This window comes from Nelumbo nucifera, chromosome 4, assembly GCF_055504915.1.
Source record: "Nelumbo nucifera cultivar China Antique chromosome 4, China Antique-T2T, whole genome shotgun sequence".
Lineage (NCBI taxonomy): Eukaryota > Viridiplantae > Streptophyta > Magnoliopsida > Proteales > Nelumbonaceae > Nelumbo > Nelumbo nucifera.
Window position 1 is genome coordinate 19,174,116 of NC_142652.1, and position 26,818 is coordinate 19,200,933.

General features: G+C 38.6%; 4 protein-coding genes and 2 pseudogenes across 5 annotated transcripts; 3 read left to right on the plus strand and 3 right to left on the minus strand.

Annotated features, from left to right (window-relative positions):
• The first annotated feature begins 423 nt into the window (after positions 1–423).
• On the plus strand, positions 424–3,146 carry LOC104598025 (pentatricopeptide repeat-containing protein At4g21300-like). 2 transcript variants are annotated; one of them, XM_088902793.1, is made up of 2 exons: positions 424–2,725; positions 2,907–3,146. In XM_088902793.1, the coding sequence occupies exons 1-2, from the start codon at positions 724–726 to the stop codon at positions 2,990–2,992; spliced, it is 2,088 nt and encodes a 695-aa protein (XP_088758919.1). In that variant the 5' UTR covers positions 424–723; the 3' UTR covers positions 2,993–3,146. The 2 variants fall into 2 exon arrangements, with proteins under 2 accessions (XP_088758919.1, XP_010258197.1); XM_010259895.3 differs by having other exon boundaries at positions 427–3,146.
• An 85-nt stretch (positions 3,147–3,231) lies between these two features.
• LOC104598024 (Tetratricopeptide repeat (TPR)-like superfamily protein) lies at positions 3,232–6,556 on the minus strand. Its single transcript, XM_010259893.3, has one exon. The coding sequence runs from the start codon at positions 5,873–5,875 to the stop codon at positions 3,248–3,250; it is 2,628 nt and encodes an 875-aa protein (XP_010258195.1). The 5' UTR covers positions 5,876–6,556; the 3' UTR covers positions 3,232–3,247.
• Positions 6,557–9,622: 3,066 nt separating this feature from the next.
• Positions 9,623–13,333, plus strand: LOC104598023 (putative mitochondrial saccharopine dehydrogenase-like oxidoreductase At5g39410). Its single transcript, XM_088903502.1, has 2 exons — positions 9,623–10,421; positions 12,486–13,333. The coding sequence occupies exons 1-2, from the start codon at positions 9,750–9,752 to the stop codon at positions 13,176–13,178; spliced, it is 1,365 nt and encodes a 454-aa protein (XP_088759628.1). The 5' UTR covers positions 9,623–9,749; the 3' UTR covers positions 13,179–13,333.
• Positions 13,334–14,992: 1,659 nt separating this feature from the next.
• Positions 14,993–15,556, minus strand: LOC104598186 (putative mitochondrial saccharopine dehydrogenase-like oxidoreductase At5g39410 pseudogene; annotated as a pseudogene).
• Positions 15,557–21,675: 6,119 nt separating this feature from the next.
• LOC148792061 (pentatricopeptide repeat-containing protein At2g03380, mitochondrial pseudogene) lies at positions 21,676–22,743 on the plus strand (annotated as a pseudogene).
• LOC104598185 (putative mitochondrial saccharopine dehydrogenase-like oxidoreductase At5g39410) lies at positions 22,480–26,397 on the minus strand. Its single transcript, XM_010260114.2, is given in 3 exon segments — positions 22,480–23,440; positions 25,596–25,664; positions 25,667–26,397. Coding segments are annotated over 3 exon segments (1,368 nt in total). The 5' UTR covers positions 26,270–26,397; the 3' UTR covers positions 22,480–22,744.
• Between the last annotated feature and the right edge of the window lie 421 nt (positions 26,398–26,818).

A 26,818-nucleotide genomic window follows, 5' to 3' on the forward strand; every position in this document is an offset into this window, starting at 1 on the left:
CAACTCAGCAATGAGAGCCTTGCCAACAGTTCAGGAGCTCAGGTAGGCCTATAAACAGTATTCGAAAATCCAGATTCGAATTCGAGATTCGATTGTCAATTCGGATAATTCGAATCGCAAAACTAAACTAGTTATAAATTTTGCTTATTTGTATTTGTCCATGTAATGTAGGAAAATGATGCCATAAAGGTTGTGTTTGGTTTGATAGAAAATAAGTGAAAGAACATAAACTTGAAGGAAAGTTATTCAAGGAATTTAAAACTTTATCTCTGTTACTTTCAATCAAACCAAACATGAACCAAAGGGTAAAGTGTTTAACAAAAACATAAGGGTAAAATGGGCTTGAACAGTTTTGATGAGCTCTGCTCTGGGCCCATGAATTGAATTGGAGTTTCCGCTCAAGACTCTGTCATGATTCATGTATAACGGTATAACTGTATAAGCATTATTAGGTTCCTCGAGAATTAGTGAATTATACAGTTAGGAATAATGAGTTAGAGACTTAGAGTTCTTCGACAAAAACTCAATCTTCACAAATGCTTCCGCTTGTATTAAAGTCAGATTGGATAATACTAGTCTACTGTAATCTAATGGTTGTGTTTCCATCTGCTTCCTTCGAGAGCTACAATCATGGAGAAGAGTAGCTCTTCAACTAGAAATTCGATCTTCATAAATGCTTTCGTTCATATGAAAGTCGGATGAATACTAATATACTGTAATCTAATGATTGTGTTCCCATCTTCGTTTCGTTCATCAACAAAGAAAACGTTTCAAGGACCATCTATTAGAACTCGGCTTCGGTTTTACTGTATTTCCGTCAGGAAAGGGCCAATCTGTTCAGAGTTGCCCATTTCAGATAGATTAGTTTCTTATTTGGAAAGCTGCCCAGATGCCAGTTGTCTGAGAAAGCTTCATGCTCGCATTTTCGCCTACGGACTTGGAACCGACATTCTGTTGGCCTCAAAACTTCTGAATTGCTATGCTAGCTTTGGTTGCTTAACTGAATCTAGATTGGTCTTTGATAGAATTATTAACAGAAATCTGTCTCTTTGGAATTCAATCCTTGTTGGGTATTTCAGGACTGGGCATTTTGAAGAAGTTTTAAGGCGATATTTGAATCTGAGACAGCAAAACATCGGTCTGGGTGGTACGATAATTACATTTAGTTTGAAGAGCTGTGTAGAGCTGGGGAATGTAGAATTGGGAAGAGGAGTTCACGTAGATGCCTTCAAGTTTAGGTTAAATGCGGATCGATTTGTGTGTGCTTCACTAATTGGATTATATTCCATCCATGGAGATATTGAAGATGCAAGGAGAGTGTTTGAGGAAATATCGGAGAGAGATGTTGTTGTGTATACAGCCATGATTACTGGTTATGCACAGATGGCTGATCGACGTGCTTATGAATCTTTTAGAATTATTGCCCATATGCGGAAGGAAGGATTAGAACCTAATAGGGTGACTCTGGTGAGCTTACTCAAGGCAGCGGCCCAGTTAGAAGCACTAGAGGAGGGTCGATCTATCCATGGTTACGCTGTAAGAAGGGGCTTTGATAGTAATGGTATTCTTGAGACTAGTCTCATGGACATGTACATCAAATGTGGAGCCCGAGACATGATAGCATCCCTATTTCGTAGAATAAGCATGAGAAATGTTTCTTCTTGGAATGCATTGATTGCCAGCCATATTCAAAAGGGGCAGCCTGTGGAAGCTCTGAATCTTCTCCATCTCATGTTGCGGGAAAACCTAATACCAGATTTGACCACCTTAGCCAATGGACTTTTGGGTTGTGCTGATTTGAAATATCTGGCCCAAGGCAAAAGCATCCATGGTTACATAATCCGAGCTGGAGTTCATCTGGATATAGTAGCAACCACTGCTCTTATTGATATGTATTCTAAATGCAACCGAATAAACCAGGCCAGGAAATTGTTTGATAAGGCAAGGATAAGGGATGTTATCTTGTTTAACGTGATAATAGCTGGGTATCTCCGGGATGGGTCTCCTTCTGAGGCTATAGGGACATTTCGTGCTATGGTTGAAGCAGGTATCAGACCAAATCTTGCAACCATACTGAATATTCTCTCTGCTTCTGCTGATCTGACAGATACAAGAAAAGGAAGGTGCCTCCATGCATATATAGTTAGACAAGGACTTGAAGTGAACATTGAGATTGCCAATAAATTACTGCATATGTATGCCAAATGTGGGCGCATTGATATTGCAAGGCAGGTCTTCAACAGGATGACATACAGAGACTTGGTAACTTGGACGTCAATGATGATGAGTTGTGTTGCCATTAGGCATGCTGATGAAGTGCTAACACTACTGCGAACGATGCAACAGGAAAAGGTGCACCCTGATTCTATCACTCTCATAACTTTGCTTCAGGCCTTTTCTCAGCTAGGAAGGTTAAAATTAGCACAGGAGGTCCACGGTTACATGTATAAAACTCACTTAGAGAGGGATCTCCCCATCATTAATTCACTGGTAACAACATATGCAAAATGTGGAAGGTTGGACATTGCTAAATATCTCTTCGAGAACACAAGTAGATGTGACTTGACCTCATGGAACACAATGATTGCTGCATATGGGATGCATGGGAATTCTGCAAAGGCACTTCAACTCTTTGATCAAATGCAAAAGGAAAAGATTGTTCCTGATGAGATAACCTTCACTTTATTACTGTCTGCTTGTAGCCATGCAGGGCTGGTTGAAGAGGGTAAGCAAGCCTTCCATTCTATGACAGCACGGTACCTAATGGTTCCATGTGAAGAACATTATAATTGCATGGTTGATTTATTAGGTCGAGCTGGTCATCTAGTTGAAGCTTATGATCTTGTCAAGTATTTGCCATCTGGACAAAGTGCTTCTGCGCTGAAGTCCTTGCTTTCTGCTTGCAGAGTTTATAAAAATTTTGAGATGGGGGAAGCTATTGGCAGACAGCTTTTGGATTTGGAGCCTGAGAACCCGGGTGCTTATACTTTAGTATCAAACATATTTGCTGAAGCTGGCAAATGGGATGAAGTGGCCAGAATAAGAGCAATAGCTAATGAGAAAGGTTTGAAAAAGATAACTGGTTATAGTGTACTTGAGTGAACATCAATTTTAAAATCCATTTTCATTGTTTGGAATCAGCTAAAGTAATCCACATCTTGTTCAGCAGATTTTTGTTCATTGAATAAGACAATATGCTGTTGTAAATAAGATGGGATGGTATACTGTCAAGTTGTTATCAAGCACATTACCAATAATCTCCACAAGAGCAACTCCCATGCATGAAATGATGGAAACGATTCAAATCTCTCATGATGATCTCTCTGCCTGTGATTTTAGAGATAAATTTTGAGAAAGTATGACAGTCCTTACAAATACGAAGGTTCTTTGATATGTGTAGTATCGTCCCTGGACTAGAGTTAATAAGTCCAAATGCAATTGCAAGAAGTTCACTGTGTCTCTTAACATTGTTTTCTCGAAGACCTTTGTGCTCATCAAGCATTTGAGTATCTCTTCCAAATGAATAGCCTTGTTCCTCTGCTAAACTTTCGAGATCTTTCAGAAAGCTGTAAATTTCCTTTGTTTGTGGATGTGAAGTATCTCCTACTCCAAATATAAAGATCCTTCTATGCATCTCAATCATACTGTAACCAGGAACCTTTTTCACACCTTTATCTTTCATCGTTGATCTGACTTTTCCGAAATCATCCCACTTCCCTCCTTCAGCATATACATTTGATAATAAAGCATAATATCCTGAATTATCTGTCTCAATACTTAAAATGTTTCTTTCAATGCTTTTGATCATGTCCATCCTTTTGTGGACACGGCATCCATTAAGAAGAGCACCCCAGATGCTAGCATTTGCAGGGACTGGCATGGATCTGATAAATCTGTATGCTCTATCCAGGTCACCAGCTCGACTGAGAAGGTCAACCATACAAGTGAAATGTCCTAAACTGGGCACAATTCCAAAGTCTTTCATCAAGTTAAAATAGAACTTGCCTTCTTCCATACGCCCTGCATGACTGCATGCTGATAAAATATTCATGAAGGTTATTTCATTTGGTTTTATGCCTGATCCTATCATTTGACAAAAGAGGGATATAGCAGAATCAATGTTACCATGCATACCATAGCCACCTATCATTACACTCCATGATACCACACTCCTTTCTAACATGCTGTTGAAAATTTTCCGAGCTATCTGAAGATCTCCACACTTGGAATACATATCCATGAGAGCTGTATTTACATATGAATCTTTATGTAAACCACATACTATGAGCTTATGGTGGATCCATTTCCCCTTCTCTAGATAACCCAAATGAGAGAAGGCTTGAATAGCACTTAGAAAGGTTACCTTATCCATCTTGAGGCCTGTAGACAGCATGACATCAAATAGACCGATTGCTTCTATTGAAAAGCCACTCTGAGCAAATCCACCAATCATGGAGTTCCATGTTATAATGCTTTTCCATTGAATTCTACTGAATATCCTATATGCAGTATCCACAAACCCACACTTGGAAAACATGTCTATAAGGGAGTTCTGGACATATTCATTAGATTCAAAACCCGTTTTAACAATTTGACCATGCATTTGACTCCCAAGCTGAGAGCAACCAATACCAGCGCAGGCTGAGATGGAGCTTGCCAGGGTGAATGAATCTGGAAACAGCCCCTGCATTCTCAGCTCCACAAAGAGTCTCAGTGCTTCCTTTGGTAAACCTTTCTGAACGTAGACAGCTATAAGCGCATTCCACGAGACAATATCTTTATCTTGTATTGCATCAAATACTTTCTGACAATATCCAGTTTTCCCACAGCTAGCATACATGTCTATTACTGCTGGTCCCACAAGATGAAAATCAGGGTCTATACCTCTTTTAATTACGAAACCATGCACCGACATCCCCTCTCTGAGCCAACCCAATCGCGAACAAGAAGACAGAACTGCCACCATAGTTACTGAATTGGGTTCAACTTTGGATTCTTGCATTCTAAAATAAATGTCCAACGCTTCTAGATAGCAAGCTCGCTGATTGTAGCAGGAAATCATTGCAGTATATGAAACAGTATTCCTGTGAGCTGCATTCTCAAAGAGTATCTCTGCACTATTAAAGTCGCAACATTTACTGTACATAACAATAAGAGAATTCTCCAACGATTCATCTTTCTCCATCCCCCTCCTAACTACATAACCATGAACAGACCTTGCCAGTATTGGGAAACCCAGGTCAGTACAAGCTTGGGTCACACTGAGCATTGTCACGGTATCAGGCTGCAAGCCTTCAGAGATCATCCTCTTGAACATTTCTAGCCCTTCTTGGGCCTGGTCACACTGTACATAGCAGGATATAATTGAACTCCAGGAAACTACATCTCTCATTGGCATGCCATCAAATATCATGCGTGCAGCATCTAGATTGCCCCTTTCTCCATACATACTAAGCAATGCAGTCCCAACAATCCCATCAGACTCAAACCCACTTTTAATTATCCTCCCATGGACCTTCCCACCCAAACCCGCATTACCGAGACTAGAACAAGCTCTAAGAAGAGATGGGAATATAAAACTAATCATATTGATATTCTGATGCAGCATTTCATGATAGAGTAAAATGGCCTCTTTGAAGAAATGATTCCTGACATAATTCTTTATCAGTACACCCCACATGAAAGCATCTGGTCTCGGGAAGGCATCAAAGACAAGTTTAGCAGATTCTGTGTCACCCAACTTGGCATAAGATTCAATAAGTTTGGTGGAAGCAAGTGCATCTCTGTGAAGCCCGGTGACTAAAAGATGGGCATGGAGTTGTACTAGTGTTCTTTGGTTGGTGCAGGATCTAAATATGGGCATATAAAGTGTCATTTTAATTCTCAAAGATTGTTTTCGTTACTTAAAGCTAAGCAACCTGTTGGTAAAAGGAAAACGAAATGTCTTCTCAGTCATTGGACCAATGGAGCTTGAGAGAGAGAGAGAGAGGAGCCATGGTCGTTCCGCCAACTGCTCGAGCTGTCAGAGACTCCGAGCAGGTTCTTTGACGATCCAAATTCCTAAGTCCCCAGCCACCAATTGTTTTGCTTTTGCATGTTTCACAGGCAGTCAAAGAGATGTGCAGATTGCAAGGTGGGTTACAATAAATCAACCCATGAATTCAGGGTTAGAAATGATGAGTTAAAGAGGACCCCTCCTTTGAGATTCTCTCCGTCGATGAAGGCGTACATGGTGAGAATCGATCTCCCCAACAAAGACGTGAATGAATTATTTACCGCCTATTGGTGGGAAGAAAAAGTTTCTTAATGACTCGGTGGTCCAGTAACGATTCTAGATAAATCAGACACTCACACTATTCGTTTGAGAGATCTGAGCCAAAGTTCAAAATACGCTCGATATATCTATCTATTGATTCTCGATCCACTCTGTGGGGTCAGTGTAGAAGACCTGGATGCCTATCATGACATCACATTGGCCTACCCAATTGAATGATTTCTAAGTTCTAACCAAGAAAATTTATTTCATGGGAGGTGTCGAATGGTCTTCTACACTAGCCCTTGGTTGCATTTGTTATCCAGCGGCCTCCAATGAAAACATGAATCGTACTTTTGTTTTTGCTCTCACTCATAGAATAGAAGTCACCGATTCAATTAACGAGTGCAAGGTTTAGAAATGAAATCCCCTACAATTAATCTTTAGGCTCTGATTGGAAAGAGTACGAATATGAACAGTGTAAATACATATAAAATGATATAAAATACAAGGCTTTGCACTCTACATATTTGTATTTGTACTTTTTTCAAATCGAGCCTACCAAAAATTTTGGATTTTGCTTATAAAAGAATACTCAAGAAAAACAATAGACGATGCCACAAATCCATCTTAGTTGGCATCGTTGTTCCTAATTAGTAGAATACTATTATATTAAAAAGAGTAAATTTCTTAAACTACCCCTACTATTTAGTTTATTGACTAACACTGCCTTTATTGTTTAATTATTGTCTTAGAGTATCCTTAAATTTTCTAACAATTGACTAAAACCTCTCCTACCATTAACTTTCCGTCACACTCAATCACATATGACATCACGTGATCAATATCTTTTCAAAAATACCCTTTCAAATCTCTATGTCTCTCCTCACCTCTTTCCCTACATAGTGGACTGTCAACCAAGGCATTGCCGCCACTGCAACTTCATCCCTTCTAATGGCCCTCACAGTCCTAGAAGCATATCTAAAGATATGAAAGTTCAAATCTCAGATCTTGTATGCACACTTGTCAGCTTTCTCCCCCAACCTCATATCCCAATTGCAACAATGATATGGAGAAGCTAAGCTAAGAGAAACGAAGGAAAGGAAAAAAACCAAGACTTCTCGTTTATACATTCAACTGAACCGTGGGGCAATTTTTTGGACCGAATCGACTTGTTCGGTTTATACATTCAACCAAACCGATGCAACCAGTTAACCGCAGTTTGGTTTTTCGGTTTTTTTTATGCCTTCAAAATAAAAAAAAGGGTAATTGAAGACAGGGAGAGCAGGAGTTTGAGAGAGTGGGAGAAACATAGAGAGCTAAGAGATTGGGGAAGAACGAAGAAGAAAATTGATTTTTGGGAGCACCGAAGGCCGTCACCCGTTGGTCAATTGAAGCTATTGCAGTTGGGAGCACTGAAGACCGTCGCCCATTGGTCCATTGATTTTTGGGAGTGCCGAAGGTCGTCTATGAAACTATTGCAGTTCATTTTGGGAGCGCCGAAGGCCGTCGCCCGTTGGTTTGTTGGGGAAGAACGAAGAAGAAAACTGGCTAGGAGAGTGGGAGTCTGAGAGTTTGAGAGAGTGAGAATGAGAGAGAGAGAGAGAGAGAGAGAGAGGGAAAGAAAGAGAAAGGGAGAAGCAAAGGTTTTACTTTTAGGTTGAAAAGTCTAGTTGTCCGCAGTCTAGCAGACTAGCAAACTGAAAAGTCTCAGTTTGGCAAACTGGCGAACACTCTAGAGCCTAGACAGTCGAACCGAAATGTCTAAATTCAGCATTTATTAGATTTTCAAAAAACAATGAAAAATAATATATAATATATATAATATTATATAAATATATATTATTGTGTATATATCGGTTGATTTGGTTAACCGCTAATTTTTTTAAATGGTTAACCAAAACCGAACCGACTGGCTCGGTTAATTGATTTTTTGGTTCGGTTCGGTTTTTCGGTTTTTTTGCTCACCCCTAGCCATAAATGGCATGGATGAGGAAGGGGAGAGGGATGATGAACAAAGAAACTGGAATCGTATTTTCCTTACATTAATGAGACTTCTCCTTGTTTGTCTGAACAAGAACAGTGAAGTTGGAATAAGAAAGAAGAGAAGATATACGCCTATGGATGTCGGTCTCTCTAAGAAAGAGAGGTACTTTGCTTGGGCTTTTGCTTTTCTTCTTTTTCCCCAAACCTTGAGTTAAACAGTGCTGCCCCACCGTTGTGTTTAGATCCGCCGCTGCAAGCGACGGCTATTGAAATAGGGAAAGGGAGAGAGAGGGAAAGAGAACGAAGGGGAAAAGAAAAATCTAACAATGGAAGAAAGGGGAGAGAGAGAGATGGGAGAATAGAGAGAGGGAACAATGGTTTCAAAGGGGAAGAAGGTAAAGAGAGAGAGGGAGCGGTAGTTTCACAGGGGAAGTAGGTCATTCCTTATGTATTTCGCAAGGCAGTTCCTTTTGTATTTCACAAGGAGTAGCAATTGTCCATCTTTGTAAAGAGAAAAAGGAAATGTCAGGAAAATATGATTCCGGCTTCTCTTCTCCCTTTCTCACTCCCCATCGAACAGAAACAATGACCCAACATCAATTTTTCACCTTCGCCTCGAACCTCTTGACACAATCGACACAATAGCGGTAATCAGAAGTGACAAAACTTGATTCCTCTCTTAATGTCTTAACGGAATCAAGGGCGAAGGGATATGAGAATGACTTAATTGAATGAGGACATGCTAAGAAAAAGGTTAGAAAAGTGGTTTCATCATTGTCGGATGTTCCTTATTCTTTGTCTGAGAAGATGATGAATAGAGCGGCTACAGATGTGGAAAGATTGAGATGAGGGGGGAGAAACGAGCAATGAGGTGAGAATAATTAATGAAGCGGGACTCAGAAAATGGGTGCAAACTTAGGTGTTTTAAAGAGGGCAAAATGGACATTTCAGCCATTCCATTAATATTTTAACGGTAATGATAATTTTCCAAAACAATTGGGGTAGCATTAGACAATAGTCAAACAATAAGGGTGTACTTAGTCAGTTAATTAAACCATAAGGGTAATTTAAAAAATTTACCCTATTAAAAGTTGGTGAATAGTGTATTATTTTTTGAGGAGTAGTTTTAACATTTTCAATAGATAAATATTGGTCCAATAACGATAGCCATAGGGACCAATTTGACACTTTTTGAAAGTTCAGAAGTGACATGTTGAAATTATCCCAAAGTTCAGGGTATTAAAGTAAAATTTTCCCTTATTATTAAAATAAAAATGGGAGGTTTTTTATGCAATGACATGTTGAAATTATTCCAAAGTTCAGGGTATTAAAGTAAAATTTTCCCTTATTATTAAAATAAAAATGGGAGGTTTTCTATGATTGTCAGAATAGCAGAGATTATTAATGGCAAAATTTTGGATACAAATTTGGAGCAAAGCTTTCTACTTTTCTCACTTCTCAATCGATTGACTCCATTTCCAAAGAATCGTCGATCGTCAGTCGATTCCATATGGAACAAAGTCAACACAACTCCGAGAAGCACTATGATCTGATAATCCTAGGAGCTTCTGGTTTCACTGGAAAATACGTGATAAGAGAAGCTCTCAAGTTCCTCAATACCCCTTCATCTCCCCTCAAAACCATCGCTCTAGCAGGCCGGAATCCTGCCAAATTGATCGAATCCCTGAAATGGGCATCTCACCCTGCAACCCCTCCTTCCCTTCCCATCATCAGAGCCGATGTCTCCGGCCCATCATCTCTGCGGGATCTCTGCACCAAAACCAAACTTATCTTGAATTGCATCGGACCCTTTCGCCTTTACGGCGAGCCAGTTATCTCAGCCTGTGTCGAAGCGGGCTGCGATTACTTAGATATCTGTGGTGAACCTGAATTCATGGAGAAAATGGAGGCAATTTACCACGAGAAGGCAGTGGAGAAGGGGTCCTTGGTGGTCTCCGCTTGTGGGTTCGATTCGATTCCTGCGGAACTTGGATTGATGTTCAATTCTAGGCAGTGGGTGTCGCCGGCGGCACCAAACAGCGTTGAGGCGTACTTGAGCTTAGAGTCGGATAAGAGGATTGTCGGGAATTTCGGGACGTTTGAGTCCGCTGTTTTGGGCGTGGCGAATGCGCATAAGTTGCAGGAGCTGAGGAAGTCTAGACCCAGGAGACCTAGACCAGTAGTAAGAAGCTTTTTTTTTCTTATCTTCCTTCATCCTTCTGTTTGCAGGTTGATGCATTTGGGATTCTTTCTGTCTTGTAATTTTTTTTGTACATCATTCATTCTTTATTATGTGTTCAGTTTTCGTTTTTTTTTTTTTTTTTTTTTTGAAGGCAGTGTTCAGTTTTCATATTGGATCGGCCCTTGTGGTCTAATCGAATTGGGCCGGTATAACATGTATAGAAAAATAATCAATCTTGAGTTTGATTTTCTATTCTTCATAGTTTGGGTTTGTTCTCTATATGGAGCCTAGATTGCTTTTGCAGTTGCAAATTTGCTGATAGAAAATAAGTTATCGACCTGTGGAATTCAATTGCCATATCTCTTGATATATACAAAGAAAAAGAGTTTTTCCCCTACACTCAGGTGTCCTGGCTCATTATTTTCAGATTTCATTTCATAATGTGCCGAATTTTTTTATTCATAATGTTCCCTGCTATTTACATTACTTTTGTCTCAGACCTTATCTGAAGGCTGAGTACCCTGCAGTATTCCCCCTTTTGTGGGGTTGTTGCCTTTTTATCTAATGAAGAATTTTCTACCAAAAAAAAAAACAAAAGAAAAAAGAAAAAGGAAATTTGCGTCATTGTTGATCAAAGTTCCAGTCGGATTCTTCCTCATTGTTTCATTTGTCTTTTAGCTATTGTTTTCAAAGCTTTTGCTTTCTGCTTTCTGTTCTTCCCCCTCTTTTTTTTTTAATTTTTTTTTATTTTGTAATTGGGGGTTCCCGTTTGATCCAAGTAATGCCGTGTTTTGTTCTTAAATCTAACTTTTATCTGCATCATTATTTAATTGATGCTCCATGAGTTGCATGCAAAGGGGAGAAATGTGCAGCACTGCACTGCCTTCACCATGTTTGGATTGTTAAATTGGAGCCTTGCCCACAAGTACTCATCCCATAGACGACAAAAGGAAGGGAAAATTACTTAGGTGGTGTTCTACAAAATGAATGTTTTTTGTTTTCATTTGTTTTTGAAATTGTCACATCAGTCAAAAAATAAAAACATGTTCTTGAGTTCTGTTATTGTTTTGACAGGCAAAACAAGTTGGTTTTGTTTCAAAAAATAAAAAACAATACATGTTTTGGAACCATATAAAAAATGGTTCTTTAAAACGAAAACAAATTTTGCAGTGTAGAAATTATATGGTTTATATAACATATTATTAAATAACCATATGAAAATATTTTCTTTAAACTAGAAATTCAAGAACATATTTTTAGTTTCAGTTTTGAAACAAAAAAAAAAGACATATATAACCAAGAACATGTCTTCTTTGTTTTTTGTTTTAAGAATCAATTTGTTTCAAACCAGCTGGTTTTGTTTTGTTTTGTTTTGTTTTGATGTTGGAACTGATAACAAGAAAAATCAATTCACACTGGAGAACACCCCCTTAAACTTCCTCTGTATTTTCTGTCAAATACTTAAACCTCCCATATATTTTGACCTCCACAAAATCCTAACTTCATGTCTCAGACAAATATGCAAACACACCCTTCCAACATCTCCATTACAAGTTAGTTAGTGAAGTGTGTGTTTGCATATTTATTTGAAACCTGAAGGGAGGTTTTTGCATAGGCCAAAGTACAAGGGAAGCTTAAGTATTTGTCAGAAAACATAAGGAAGTTTAAGCGATTTCCCCAAGAGGAATTGAATGCTTTTGTGAGGTTGGGAAGAAAACATTTGCTCCATTTGATAGCATACAATCTAGCCAGATCTGTTAGGGAAGGAATGTGAACAAGGCTCATAGTTGCATTGATAGTTTTTAGGTTTGTGCATCTGTATCCTTTTCATTAGCTTTCCAACTTGTTGGTGTTACCCTCCTCCCCCCATCTCTCCGGATTTTCTTTTCGCCAATATATATTGGTCATTGAATACTGTAGAGTGTAAATCTTAGGCTTGATTTAACCATCCCCTTAATGCTTCATGAGATTTTTCATGCAAGGATGTATATTTCATGATTGAGTCTTTGTTGATTTATCGGACATGGTCTATATAGACTAATGAAGCATCCATCTATTTTGCAGATAGCAGGGCCCCCACCTTCCAAAGGACCCATGGTAGAACACCAGAAGGCAATTGGCCTTTGGGCAGTAAAGCTACCTTCAGCAGATTCCACTGTTGTCCGTAGAACACTCTCAGCTCTAACAGAGAACCCGCATGGCCTTCCTGGGGTTGATGAGAATGATGGACAGATTGAAAGGAGAAAAAATTTCTGGTCAACGGTGAAGCCAGCCCATTTTGGGGTTAAGATAGGATCTAAGTCTCTATTGGGCACCATTCGGTTCATCACAGTTGGACTGTTCATTGGTCTCTTTGGATCAACTGCGTTTGGAAGGTGGCTTCTCTTGAAATATCCCTCGATTTTCAGTCTTGGGTGGTTTAAGAAGCAAGGGCCCACCGAAGAAGAGGTTAGGAGTGGTTCCTTCAAAATGTGGTTTATTGGACATGGTTATAGCGATGCTAATCTCGCATCCCAAGGAAATAGAAAACCAGATACTGAGATAATTACCAGAGTCATGGGGCCTGAGATTGGATATATAACCACCCCAATTGTTCTGCTTCAATGCGCGCTTGTACTGTTAAGTGGGCGAGGTAATCTACCCAAAGGAGGTGTTTTGCCACCTGGCATTGTTTTTGGCCCCACCGATCTCCAAGAACGTCTCCAACAGAATGGCATAACGTTTGATATCATCTCGAAGAATGTGCTTTCTGCCTAGTTAGTTGCTGCTTTTTCTTTTTTATTTTTTTGCTCAGAAGTTGCTCTAGGTTCTATGTTTTCTCAAGGCTCAAGCTGCTTTAAAAGAAAGTGGCGGCTTGAGATCAAAGTAAGACAGAAATGAATAAAATTCCAAGCACTGCTTTTGTTTTCTAACTATTAAGAATTAAGAGTGTTGTTTCCACTTTCCATCAGATCACTAGCCAGATGGTGAGGCTTCTTCTTTATGGGTGTGCCTGTGCCAGTGCCCACAAGAATTCTTCTTGTTAAAGGACCAGAGATGATTTCAGGTTGTGGGGCACGGTTGCAAAATGGTTGTTGGCCGGCCTGAATTTGCAATTTTTTTTTTGTGATGAGTGAGATGACTGATGAATCCTCCCTCTTTGGGGGCGGTGGTGGTCTGGCAACTGGCATTGGTAAGGCAGTGGACCACTAGGTTGTTAGTGCCTTAGGGCCGTCCATGGACCGGTTTTGGATTGGATGCTGTTCAAAGCAAAGTCAATGTGAACAAATGGGACGGTTATATTAGACAATGAATTGGACCAGTCCAAACTTAATGGTCTAAAGTAATTTATTGGATTCTTACCTGCTCTTGATCTTGTGAATAATTTTAAGGTACATTAGGTGATCCATCAGGGGTGAAGTGTTTACGAGAATTGGCAAGCTCACGCTTAATGGCCTTTTCAGTTATGCGGAAGCTGTGGCCCGGACGAAGAAGTATGGACAGGTACAATGCAGATTTTTTATTTTCACTGCAGAGTTATAAAACATTCAAAAGGTTAAAAATTTACATTCTATGCACTCATATTCGCCCGTGAATTGGCATTAAATCCGATCTGACACCTGCCCCAAATGTACTTTGAGCCTATAAATTCTGACCCTATGCTGAACCGTCATTCTTCCTAAAAAATACTATCAATACATTTTTGAAAAAGATTAAAAACAACTTTTATTGCTTTTTATCACTTTGTTAGAACATTCATCAAGTGCTCACTGAATGTACTTACAATATTGTGCCTACTAAACCTTGACCATGAGCCTATTTGTATCACTATTCCAAATCAACTTTTCCCTCATAAAATGATCCTCACACCAACTTCACAGCACTTGCAGCCACACGTTGAGAACCTCACATAATGGCTACAAGCCTACAATTGGTTCAGATCTCCTACCCACAATTTCTTTGCACAACACTATATGATCGTATTGAAAATCTCCATTATCATTCATAGAGAGATGTTTTCAATTCATGTGGGTGGGAATGTGGGAAGAGTTTGTGAGTAGGAGATATGGAGTGAGAAATAACATGCTCTGAGGAACAAATGCAGATTCAACACTTTCCACCTCATGAATTAGGGCTGTTCACGGGTCGGGTTGGGTCAGTTTATTGGTTTTTTCCAACCGACCCAACCTAGTCAGTTTACCTAGAAATGAAACTGAAACCAACTCAGTACTAAGTAAAATCAACCTAGTCGGTTTAATTTGGTTTGGGTCGGTTTTATGAATGATTCTCTCGGTGTGAGCGGTAAAGGATTCAAGTCTAAGAAGCGAAAGCTGGATGCCTAGAAATTAAAAATGATTTGATGGATTAAAGCTGAAATTTTAAATATAATATGTATATTTCCAAAATAAAGTTGAAATATATATATATATATATATATATATATATATAATATATCTAAGTCGGTTCGGTTTCGGTTTTCACACATGAAAATCGAAACCGAACTGAACCATTGGTTTTTTTTGTAACCCGAAACCGACCAGTGCTGAAGAAAAACCGGCCGACTCAAGTTGGATCGGACCGGGTTGGTCGGTTTAGGTCTTGTTATGAACAACCCTATCATCAACGCTGTTTGGTGCCGCTGGCGACACCCACTGCCTAGAATTGAACATCAATCCAAGTTCCGCAGGAATCGAATCGAACCCACAAGCGGAGACCACCAAGGACCCCTTCTCCACTGCCTTCTCGTGGTAAATTGCCTCCATTTTCTCCATGAATTCAGGTTCACCACAGATATCCAAGTAATCGCAGCCCGCTTCGACACAGGCTGAGACAACTGGCTCGCCGTAGAGGCGAAAGGGTCCGATGCAATTCAAGATAAGTTTGGTTTTGGTGCAAAGATCCCGCAGAGATGATGGGTCGGAAACATCGGCTCTGATGATGGGAAGGGAAGGAGGGGTTGCAGGGTGAGATGCCCATTTCAGGGATTGGACCAATTTCGCAGGATTCCGGCCTGCTAGAGCGATGGTTTTGAGGGGAGATGAAGGGGTATTGAGGAACTTGAGAGCTTCTCTTATCACGTATTTTCCAGTGAAACCAGAAGCTCCTAGGATTATCAGATCATAGTGCTTCTCGGAGTTGTGTTGACTTTGTTCCATATGGAATCGACTGACGATCGACGATTCTTTGGAAATGGAGTCAATCGATTGAGAAGTATGAAAAGTAGAAATCTTTCCTCCAAATTTGTATCCAAAATTTTGCCATTAATAATCTCCGCTATTCTGACATTATAGAAAACCTCCCACTTTTATTTTAATTATAAGGGAAAATTTTACTTTAATACCCTGAACTTTGGAATAATTTCAATATGTCACTGCATAAAAAACCTCCCATTTTTATTTTGATAATAAGGGATAATTTTACTTTAATACCCTAAATTTTGGGATAATTTCAAGAGTACCTGAACTTTCAAAAAGTGTCAAATTGGTCCCTATCGTTTACCAACCGGTATTTATCTATTGAAAATGTCATAAGTACTCTTCAAAGAATACATTATTGGCCAATTTTTTGGTAAATTTCTTAGATTATTCTTATTGTTTAATTTACTAAGTACACACCCTTATTGTTTGACTATTGTCTAATGCTACTCCTATTGTTTTGGAAAATTACCATTATCGTTAAAATATTAACGGAATAGCTGAAATGTCCATTTTACCCTCTTTAAAACACCTAAGTTTGCACCCATTTTCTAAGTCCCGATTCATTAATTATTCTCACCTCATTTCTCGTTTCTCCCCCCTCATCTCAATCTTTCCACATCTGTAGCGCTTTGTTTATCATTTCTCAGACAAAGAACAAGGGAACACCCAATAGTGATGAAACCACTTTTCTAACCTTTTTCTTAGCATGTCCTCATTCAGTTAAGTCATTTTCATATCCCTTCGCCCTTGATTCTGTTAAATCATTAAGAGAGGAATCAGGTTTTGTCACCTCTGATTACCGCTACTGTGTCGATTGTGTTAAGAGGTTCGAGACGAAGATGAAAAATTGATATTGGGTCATTGTTTCTGTTGTTCGATGGAGAGTGAGAAAGGGAGAAGAGAAGCCGAAATCGTATTTTCCTGACATTTCCTTTTTCTCTTTACAAAGATGGACAATTGCTACTCCTTGTGAAATACAAAAGGAACTGCCTTGCGGAGTACATAAGGAATGACCTTCGTCCCCTATGAAACTATCGCTCCCTCTCTCTCTTTGCCATCTTCCCCTTTGAAACTACTGCTCCCTCTCTCTATTCTCCCATCTCTCTCCCCCCCTTTCTTCCATTGTTAGATTTTTTCCCCTTCGTTCTCTTTCCCTCTCTCTCCCTTTCCCTATTTCAATAGCCGTCGCTTGCAGCGGCGGATCTAAACACAACGGCGGAGCAGCGCTGTTTAACTCAAGGTTTGGAGAAAAAGAAGAAAAGCAAAAGCCCAAGCAAGGTGCCTCTCTTTCTTAGATAGACCGACATCCAAATCGTATATCTTCTCTTCTTTCTTATTCCGACTTCTCTGTTCTTGTTTAGACAAACAAGGAGAAGTCTCATTAATGTAAGGAAAATACGATTCTAGTTTCTCTGTTCTGGTTTCTTTGTTCATCATCCCTCTCCCCTTCCTCATCTATGCCATTTACGGCTAGGGGCAAGCAAAAAAAAACCAAAAAACCGAACCGACCGAAACCGAACCAAATTTTCTTTTATTTTTCGTTATCTTCTTTAACCTCTTTTGAGTTTTGAGTATTTCAACGTGAAATTATATTTTTGCTGAAGAGAAAAATATACATCTGTATGCAGGTTTGATGCATTTGGGATTCTTTTGTCTTCTTGTAATTTGTAAAACCTCTCCTGTGATTGCAAATTTGCAATCACCTCCTTAAACTTTCTGAAATAGTCGCAAGTACACCAATTTCTTGGAATCTTGGAAATGTCTAAAATATCCTTTTGAGTCTAGACCCAAATGTTTATTTTTTAAATTTTTTCCTCATGTGAATTACTAGTCCAAACCCTCTTCATCTCTTTTCTGAAATTGAATTATTTTTTATATTTCTTCATCATATGAATTGCTTAAAGGTGAATCTGTAACTTTAAATTTTCTATTATAAAATTTATATTGTTTTTTTTTTCTTATAGAAATTAGTTTCAATAGTAATTATATTATATGGGTATTTTAGATATTTTCATGTCTAGAGGATGGCGTTCTTATAACTGTGTCAAAATAGTTTAAAGGAGGTGATCAAGGTTCAAAGTATGGACACGTATCAGCCCGTAACAGCCGGTACTTATTGTTCTGGGACCTCCCTGATATGCCCTACAGTGTGTGTATCGGGGTTCTAACCAGTTCAGGGGGTGGAGGAGCTTTAAACCGGTCCCTATGAACTGATTTTGAAAAAAAAAATTAAAAAAAATAAAAAAGTCAAGTATTGATATCGCCCAATGCGCCCCTACCGGTATATCAAACATATTGATATTTTGAACCTTAGAGGTGATTACAATTACTAAACTTGAGGAGAAGTTTCAACAATTTATGTGTTCAATTTTGGTAGAGACCTGCCCTTCTAGCGTAATGGAATTGCCTAATATAACATGTATAGGAAAATACAAAATAGTCAATCTTGATTCTTGACTTTGATTTTCGATTCTTCTTAGTTTGGATATTTTCTCAATATGGGGCCTACATTGCTTTTGCTTGTGCAAATTTTCTGATAGAAAAACAACTATCTACTTACAGAAGTCATTTGACTTCTTTTGGTCTTGCTTGTTTATTTTCAATCTTCATTTTTTCTTTGTTCAATATGCTGAAATTTATTTATAAATAAGTCCAACAAACAGGTTTTATCTTGTATTTGGGGGTTCCCGTTTGATCGAAGTAATGCCATGTTGTTTTATCTGCGCCTTTATGGGCTTTCCCTTCAAACCAAACATAGCTTTATTTAACTGATTATGTCGTTTTTACGAGTTCTATGTTTTTTCTTCTTATTTTCTTTTCTACAATTTACGGTTTTGATTTTGTTTATTAGATTTTATAAGTCAAACCAAACAGTTTACATGTAATATATAATTATGTATGTAATTATATAATTGTATTATGTATAAATATAATAAATTCTTTAATTTTATAATAAAATAAAAGTTTTAACTTTTAACTTTTTAGAGGTGTTATATGGGCTTTCTAATTGTATTAGGCCCAATAGAATCATAGAATGGCCTAAAGTCCCCAAACCATATTAGCAACCACACCAAACTGTAATAAAACGGTTTGGTCTGAGGTCTTTTCCACACCGCACCAAACTGGACCGTGAACACCCCTTTACCATGTTTGGATTGTTGAATTGAGGTTTTGTGCCACAAGTACTCTTCCCATAGATGACAAAAAGAAGGGAAAATTAAGAGGCGTTCTACAACATGATTTTTTTTTCATTTGTTTTTGAAATCGCCACATCAACAAAAACCAAAAACACATTCTTGAACTCTTTTTTGGCTTAAAAGGCAAAAACACGTTAATTTTGTATATAAAAAAAATGATACATGTTCTTGGAACCATAAAAAAATGGTTTTTTTAACCAAAACACATTTTGTAGCGTATAAATTATATGATGATTTATGGAATATGATATTAAATAACGATATGAAAATATTTTCTTTAAACTAGAAATTTAAAAACACATTTTTTGTTTCACTTGTGGAAACATAAAAAAAAAAGCACATATATACCAAGAACATGTCTTCTTTATTTTTTTTAAAGAATCAATTTATTTTCAAATCAGTTGGTTTTGTTTTTTTTCTTTTTTGATGAATAACATAAACTGATTGATTAAATTAATAAAGAAGATGTACAAGATGATTACAAGACAGCTCAAAAGAAATTATCCCTTCCCACCCCTGCTTTGCTAATGTATCAATGAAAGTGTTAGCATTCCTTTTCACCCATTGCACATTGATTTCCACTCCTTGAGACAGCCATTTACTCCTTTTCTCATTAATATAACTCCATCATCTTCCTTTTTCAGCCACTCAATAACTAATTTTGAATCCCCCTCAATTACTAGCTTATGAATATTCAGTTCTTTAACCTTTTGAAAACATTCCAACACAACCATGATTAGATGGCAATAATTCTTCCTTCATTTTTGAAATCTCCCCCTCTATAATTCTCTCCTTTTCAAGAAAAATCTTTAGAAATTTTTTCTTCCCAAGCTGTCCAACACACAACTGCCCTTAAGCTTCCTTTGTGTTTTCTGTCAAATACTTAAACCTCTCATGTAGTTTGATCTCCACGAAAACCTACCTTTATGACTCCGATGAATATCCAAATACATCCTTTCAACATCTCTATATTACCACATCTTCTTACAAGTTAATTAACAGAAGGGTGTGTTTGCATATTTATTTGAATCCCGAAAGGAGGTTTTTGTAGAGGCCAAAGTACAAGGAAGGTTTGAATATTTGTCAAAAATCACAGGGGAAGTTTAAGTAATTTCCCCAAAGGAATTGAATACCTTTGTGTGGTTGGGAAGAAATTAAAACCTGTGCTGCATTTGATAGCATAAAATCTAGCCAGATCTGTTAGGGAAGGTATGTATTTTGACAAGGCTCATAGTTGCCTCAAATGATTTTTGGGTTTGTGCATTTCTGTATCCTTTTCATTAGCTTTCTAACATGAACGATTCTTGTTTATTATTACCCCCCAGTTTTTCTGAACTGAAAAACTTTTTGCTTTGTCTATTTAGTGGATAAAATAATAATCTACCCAATTTCAATTTCAGCTTCTGCAATTAAGGACAAAACAATAAGCTTTATAGTTCAGCCACTTTTATGGCTGTTATCAAATGTCACCCTAACTGATGCAGAATGTGGAAATCTTGGGCCTGATATAACCATCCCTCTTAATGCTTCATGAGATTTGTTTATGGGGAGGATGTAAATTTCATTGCTTTGTGAGACATGGTCTATATAGACTGATGATGAAGCATCCATTTATTTTGCAGATACCAGGGCCCCCACCTTCCAAAGGACTGATGGTAGAACACCAGAAGGCGAAGGCAATTGACCTTTGGGCAGTAAAGCTACCTTCAGCAGATTCCACTGTCGTCCGTAGAACACTCTCGGCTCTAACGGAGAACCCGCATGGTCTTCCAGGGGTTAATGAGAATGATGGACAGATTGAGAAGAGAAAGAACTTTTGGTCGACGGTGAAGCCAGCCCACTTTGGGGTTAAGCTAGGATCTAAATCTCTATTGGGCATCATTCGATTCATCATATTTGGACTGTTCCTTGGTCTATTTGGATCAACTGCGTTTGGAAGGTGGCTTCTCTTGAAATTTCCCTCGATTTTCAGCCTTGGGTGATTTAGGAAGCAAGGACCCACTGAAGAAGAGTTTAGGAGTGCTTCCTTCAAAATGTGGTTTATTGGACATGGTTATAGCGGTGCTAATCTCGCATCCCAGCAGGGAAACAGAAAACCAGATACAGAGATAATTACCAGAGTCATGGGGCCTGAGGTTGAATATTTAACAACCCCAATTATTTTGCTTCAATGCGCGATTGTACTGTCAAGTGGGCGAGGTAATCTACCCAAAGGAGGTGTTTTGCCACCTGGCATTGTTTTCGGCCCCACCGATCTCCAAGAACGTCTCCAACAGATATTTCTTATTTATGGTCATTGATAATATAGACATTAGGTCAGCAACTCAGGCTAGTGTGTTTACCTAATAAGTTGTACCAAGCTAGACTCCTAGCGGGTGGGCCTTGTGGGGCTCCAGTCCACACCGGTTATAGCCTATAGGTCAAGTGTCCCGTGGGCCGGGCCCAAAATTTTGAGATCCACTCACTTGTCGAACGCTTGTGAGTTGTGAACGGGCTATAGAATTAGAGAGTAGAAAGAAATTCAAACTCAAAACAGCTATTAGGCCATTTAAGCCTGTTATGTTACCCAATGACTGTAGGAGGAAATGGCGGGAATTATTGCTGCTCTGGATCAGTGGATCTTCCGAGTTCTGATCATCAAAATGGTGATTAAAAGGGGAAAAGAAAATGAATGCGATCTCGTTGTCGTTGCTGCGCAGACGTGCGCTTTGCCTCAAGAAGTCTCCTCATCGTTTTTGGGTCTTTTACCGAAACTGCCCCCGAACAGCGGCTAGAGCCTCTTGAAGTTGATCGGACAATAGCTTCCATTGATTCCATCAATTCGAATCCCTGGTTTTCCCTGTTGAATCTCTGCCACAGTATAAATTTTCTCAAGAAAATACACGGCTTGCTGCTACTCCATGGATTAGCAGGTGACCTTCTCTGCCAAACAAAATTGGTTAGTTTGTATGGTTCCTTCGGGGATGTCGAGTGCGCTCGCTTGGTTTTTGATAGGATATGAAACCCAGATCTATATTCATGGAAGGTGATGATCAGATGGTACTTCCTTAATGATTGTTATTCGGAAATAATCCCGTTTTATACCTGTATGAGACAATGTCTAAGAGAGTTGGATAACATTGTTTTCTCTATTGTGTTGAAGAGGTGCACTGAACTGCATGATATAGACGAAGGCAGGAAACTCCACTCCCATGTTGTAAAATTAGGGAATCCTGACAGTTTCGCATTGACGGGTCTCATAGACATGTATGCCAAATGAGGAGAAGTTGAATGTTCTCGTAGTGTGTTCGAGGAAATTCCTGATACGTGACCTCTTGGACATCTATGATCATGGGATATGTTCAGAATGATTTCTCAATAGAAGGGTTGGTTTTATTCAATCAGATGAGACGTGAACCGATTGAAGCTAACCAATTTACAGTGGGGGGCTTACTCACAGCATGCATCAAGTTAGGTGCTTTACATCAAGGCAAATGGGTCCATGGGTACATAATTAAGCAAGGCATAGAATTCAATTCATATGTGGTAACCACCCTCCTAGAAATGTATACCAAGTGTGGGGTTGTCAAGGATGCTCGTTCTGTATTTGATGAACTGTCTACCATCGATCTTGTCTCATGGACAGCTATGATTGTTGGTTATACCCAGAGAAGCTACCCTCATGAAGCATTGAAACTATTTACAGACAAGAAAAGGGAAGATCTCTTGCCCAATTCCATTACCATTGCAAGTGTTCTTTCTGCATGTGCACAGATGGGCAATTCAAATATTGGTAGGCCAGTTCACAGTCTTGGGATTAAACTAGGATTACTTGATGGTACAGTAAAGAATGCCCTCGTGGATATGTATGCAAAATGTCATATGATTGGAGGCGCACGTTCTATATGCCAGACAGAGAACCTAGAGCAACTTCTGAGCAAAAAAATAAAAAAGAAAAAGGAGCAACTAACTAGGCAGAAAGCACATTCTTCGAGATGATATCAAACGTTATGCCATTCTGTTGGAGACGTTCTTGGAGATCGGTGGGGCCGAAAACAATGCCAGGTGGCAAAACACCTCCTTTGGGTAGATTACCTCGCCCACTTAGCAGTACAATCGCGCATTGAAGCAAAATAATTGGGGTTGTTAAATATCCAACCTCAGGCCCCATGACTCTGGTAATTATCTCTGTATCTGGTTTTCTGTTTCCCAGCTGGGATGCGAGATTAGCACCGCTATAACCATGTCCAATAAACCACATTTTGAAGGAAGCACTCCTAACCTCTTCTTCAGTGGGTCCTTGCTTCCTAAACCACCCAAGGCTGAAAATCGAGGGATATTTCAAGAGAAGCCACCTTCCAAACGCAGTTGAACCAAATAGACCAAGGAACAGTCCAAATATGATGAATCGAATGATGCCCAGTAGAGACTTAGATCTTATCTTAACCCCAAAATGGGCTGGCTTCACCGTTGACCAGAAATTTTTTCTCCTCTCAATCTGTCCATCATTCTCATCAACCCCAGGAAGGCCATGCGGGTTCTCTGTTAGAGCTGAGAGTGTTCTACGGACAACAGTGGAATCTGCTGAAGGTAGCTTTACTGCCCAAAGGCCAATTGCCTTCTGGTGTTCTACCATGGGTCCTTTGGAAGGTGGGGGCCCTGCTATCTGCAAAATAGATGGATGCTTCATTAGTCTATATAGACCATGTCCGATAAATCAACAAAGACTCAATCATGAAATATACATCCTTGCATGACAAATCTCATGAAGCATGAAGGGGATGGTTAAATCAAGCCTAAGATTTACACTCTACAGTATTCAATGACCAATATATATTGACGAAAAGAAAATCCGGAGAGATGGGGGAGGAGGGTAACACCAACAAGTTAGAAAGCTAATGAAAAGGATACAGATGCACAAACCTAAAAACTATCAATGCAACTATGAGCCTTGTTCACATTCCTTCCCTAACAGATCTGGCTAGATTGTATGCTATCAAATGGAGCAAATGTTTTCTTCCCAACCTCACAAAAGCATTCAATTCCTCTTGGGAAAATCGCTTAAACTTCCTTATATTTTCTGACAAATACTTAAGCTTCACTTGTACTTTGGCCTATGCAAAAACCTCCCTTCAGGTTTCAAATAAATATGAAAACACACACTTCACTAACTAACTTGTAATGGAGATGTTGGAAGGGTGTGTTTGCATATTTGTCTGAGACATAAAGTTAGGATTTTGTGGAGGTCAAAATATATGGGAGGTTTAAGTATTTGACAGAAAATACAGAGGAAGTTTAAGGGGGTGTTCTCCAGTGTGAATTGTTTTTTTCTTGTTATCAGTTCCAACAACAAAACAAAACAAAACAAAACCAGCTGGTTTGAAAACAAATTGATTCTTAAAACAAAAAACAAAGAAGACATGTTCTTGGTTATATATGTGTCTTTTTTTTTGTTTCAAAACTGAAACATTCATTTCTACAATAACAGAACTCAAGAACTCAAGAACTCAAGAACATTTCTACATTTCTACAATAACAAAACTGAAACATATATGTGTCTTTTTCATATGGTTATTTAGTAATATGTTCTATAAACCATATAATTTCTACACCGCAAAATTTGTTTTCGTTTTAAAGAACCATTTTTTATATGGTTCCAAAACATGTATTTATTTTTTTTTTTTGTAGCAAAACCAAGTAGTTGTTTTGCCTGTCAAAACAATAACAGAACTCAAGAACATGTTTTTATTTTTTGACTGATGTGACAATTTCAAAAACAAATGAAAACAAGAAACATTCATTTTGTGGAACACCCCCTAAGTAATTTTCCCTTCCTTTTGTGGTCTATGGGAAGAGTACTTGTGGGCAAGGCTCCAATTTAACAATCCAAACATGGTGAAGGCAGTGCAGTGCTGCACATTTCTCCCCTATGCATGCAACTCATGGAGCATCAATTAAATAATGATGCAGATAAAAGTTAGATTTAAGAACAAAACACGGCATTACTTGGATCAAACGGGAACCCCCAATTACAAAATAAAAAATAAAATAAAAAAAAGAGGGGGAAGAACAGAAAGCAGAAAGCAAAAGCTTTGAGCACAATAGCTAAAAGACAAATGAAACAATGAGGAAGAATCCGACTGGAACTTTGATCAACAATGGACACAAATTTCCTTTTTCTTTTTTATTTGTTTTTGTTTTGGTAGAAAATTCTTCATTAGATAAAAAGGCAACAACCCCACAAAAGGGGGAATACAGCAGGGTACTCAGCCTTCAGATAAGGTCTGATCCACCAACAATCCGAGACAAAAGTAATGTAAATAGCAGGGAACATTATGAATAAAAAAATTCGGCACATTATGAAATGAAATCTGAAAATAATGAGCCAGGACACCTGAGTATAGGGGAAAAACTCTTTTTCTTTGTATATATCAAGAGATATGGCAATTGAATTCCACAGGTTGATAACTTATTTTCTATCAGAAAATTTGCAACTGCAAAAGCAATCTAGGCCCCATATAGAGAACAAACCCAAACTACGAAGAATCGAAAATCAAACTCAAGATTGATTATTTTTCTATACATGTTATACCGGCCCAATTCGATTAGACCAGAAGGGCAGATCCAATATGAAAACTGAAAACTGCCTTAAAAAAAAAATGAATGAATGATGTACAAAACAAATTACAAGACAGAAAGAATCCCAAAGACATCAACCTGCAAACAGATGTATACTTTTCTCTTCTTCAGAAAAAATATAATCACATTAAAATCCTCAAAACAGAAGGATGAAGGAAGATAAGAAAAAAAAAGCTTCTTACTACTGGTCTAGGTCTCTTGGGTCTAGACTTCCTCAGCTCCGGCAACTTATGCGCATTCGCCACGCCCAAAAAACAGCCGACTCAAACGTCCCGAAATTCAAGACAATCCTCTTGTCCGACTCCAAGCTCAAGTACGCCTCAACGCTGTTTGGTGCCGCTGGCGACACCCACTGCCTAGAATTGAACATCAATCCAAGTTCCGCAGGAATCGAATCGAACCCACAAGCGGAGACCACCAAGGACCCCTTCTCCACTGCCTTCTCGTGGTAAATTGCCTCCATTTTCTCCATGAATTCAGGTTCACCACAGATATCCAAGTAATCGCAGCCCGCTTCGACACAGGCTGAGAAAACTGGCTCGCCGTAGAGGCGAAAGGGTCCAATGCAATTCAAGATAAGTTTGGTTTTGGTGCAGAGATCCCGCAGAGATGATGGGTCGGAGACATCGGCTCTGATGATGGGAAGGGAAGGAGGGGTTGCAGGGTGAGATGCCCATTTCAGGGATTCGACCAATTTGGCAGGATTCCGGCCTGCTAGAGCGATGGTTTTGAGGGGAGATGAAGGGGTATTGAGGAACTTGAGAGCTTCTCTTATCACGTATTTTCCAGTGAAACCAGAAGCTCCTAGGATTATCAGATCATAGTGCTTCTCGGAGTTGTGTTGACTTTGTTCCATATGGAATCGACTGACGATCGACGATTCTTTGGAAATGGAGTCAATCGATTGAGAAGTGAGAAAAGTAGAAAGCTTTGCTCCAAATTTGTATCCAAAATTTTGCCATTAATAATCTCTGCTATTTTGACAATCATAGAAAACCTCCCATTTTTATTTTAATAATAAGGGAGAATTTTACTTTAATACCCTGAACTTTAGAATAATTTCAATATGTCACTGCATAAAAAACCTCCCATTTTTATTTTGATAATAAGGGAAAATTTTACTTTAATACCCTGAATTTTGGGATAATTTTTCAAAAAGTGTCAAATTCGTCCCTATAGGCTATCGTTAATGTCAAAACTACTCTTAAAAAAAGAATACATTATTGACCATTTTTTGGGTAAATTTCTTAAATAATCCTTATGGTTTAATTAACTAACTAAGTACATCCTTATTATTGTTTGACTATTGTCTAATGCTACACCTATTGTTTTGAAAAATTACCATTACCGTTAAAATATTAACGGAATGGCTGAAATGTCTATTTTGCCCTCTTTAAAACATTCT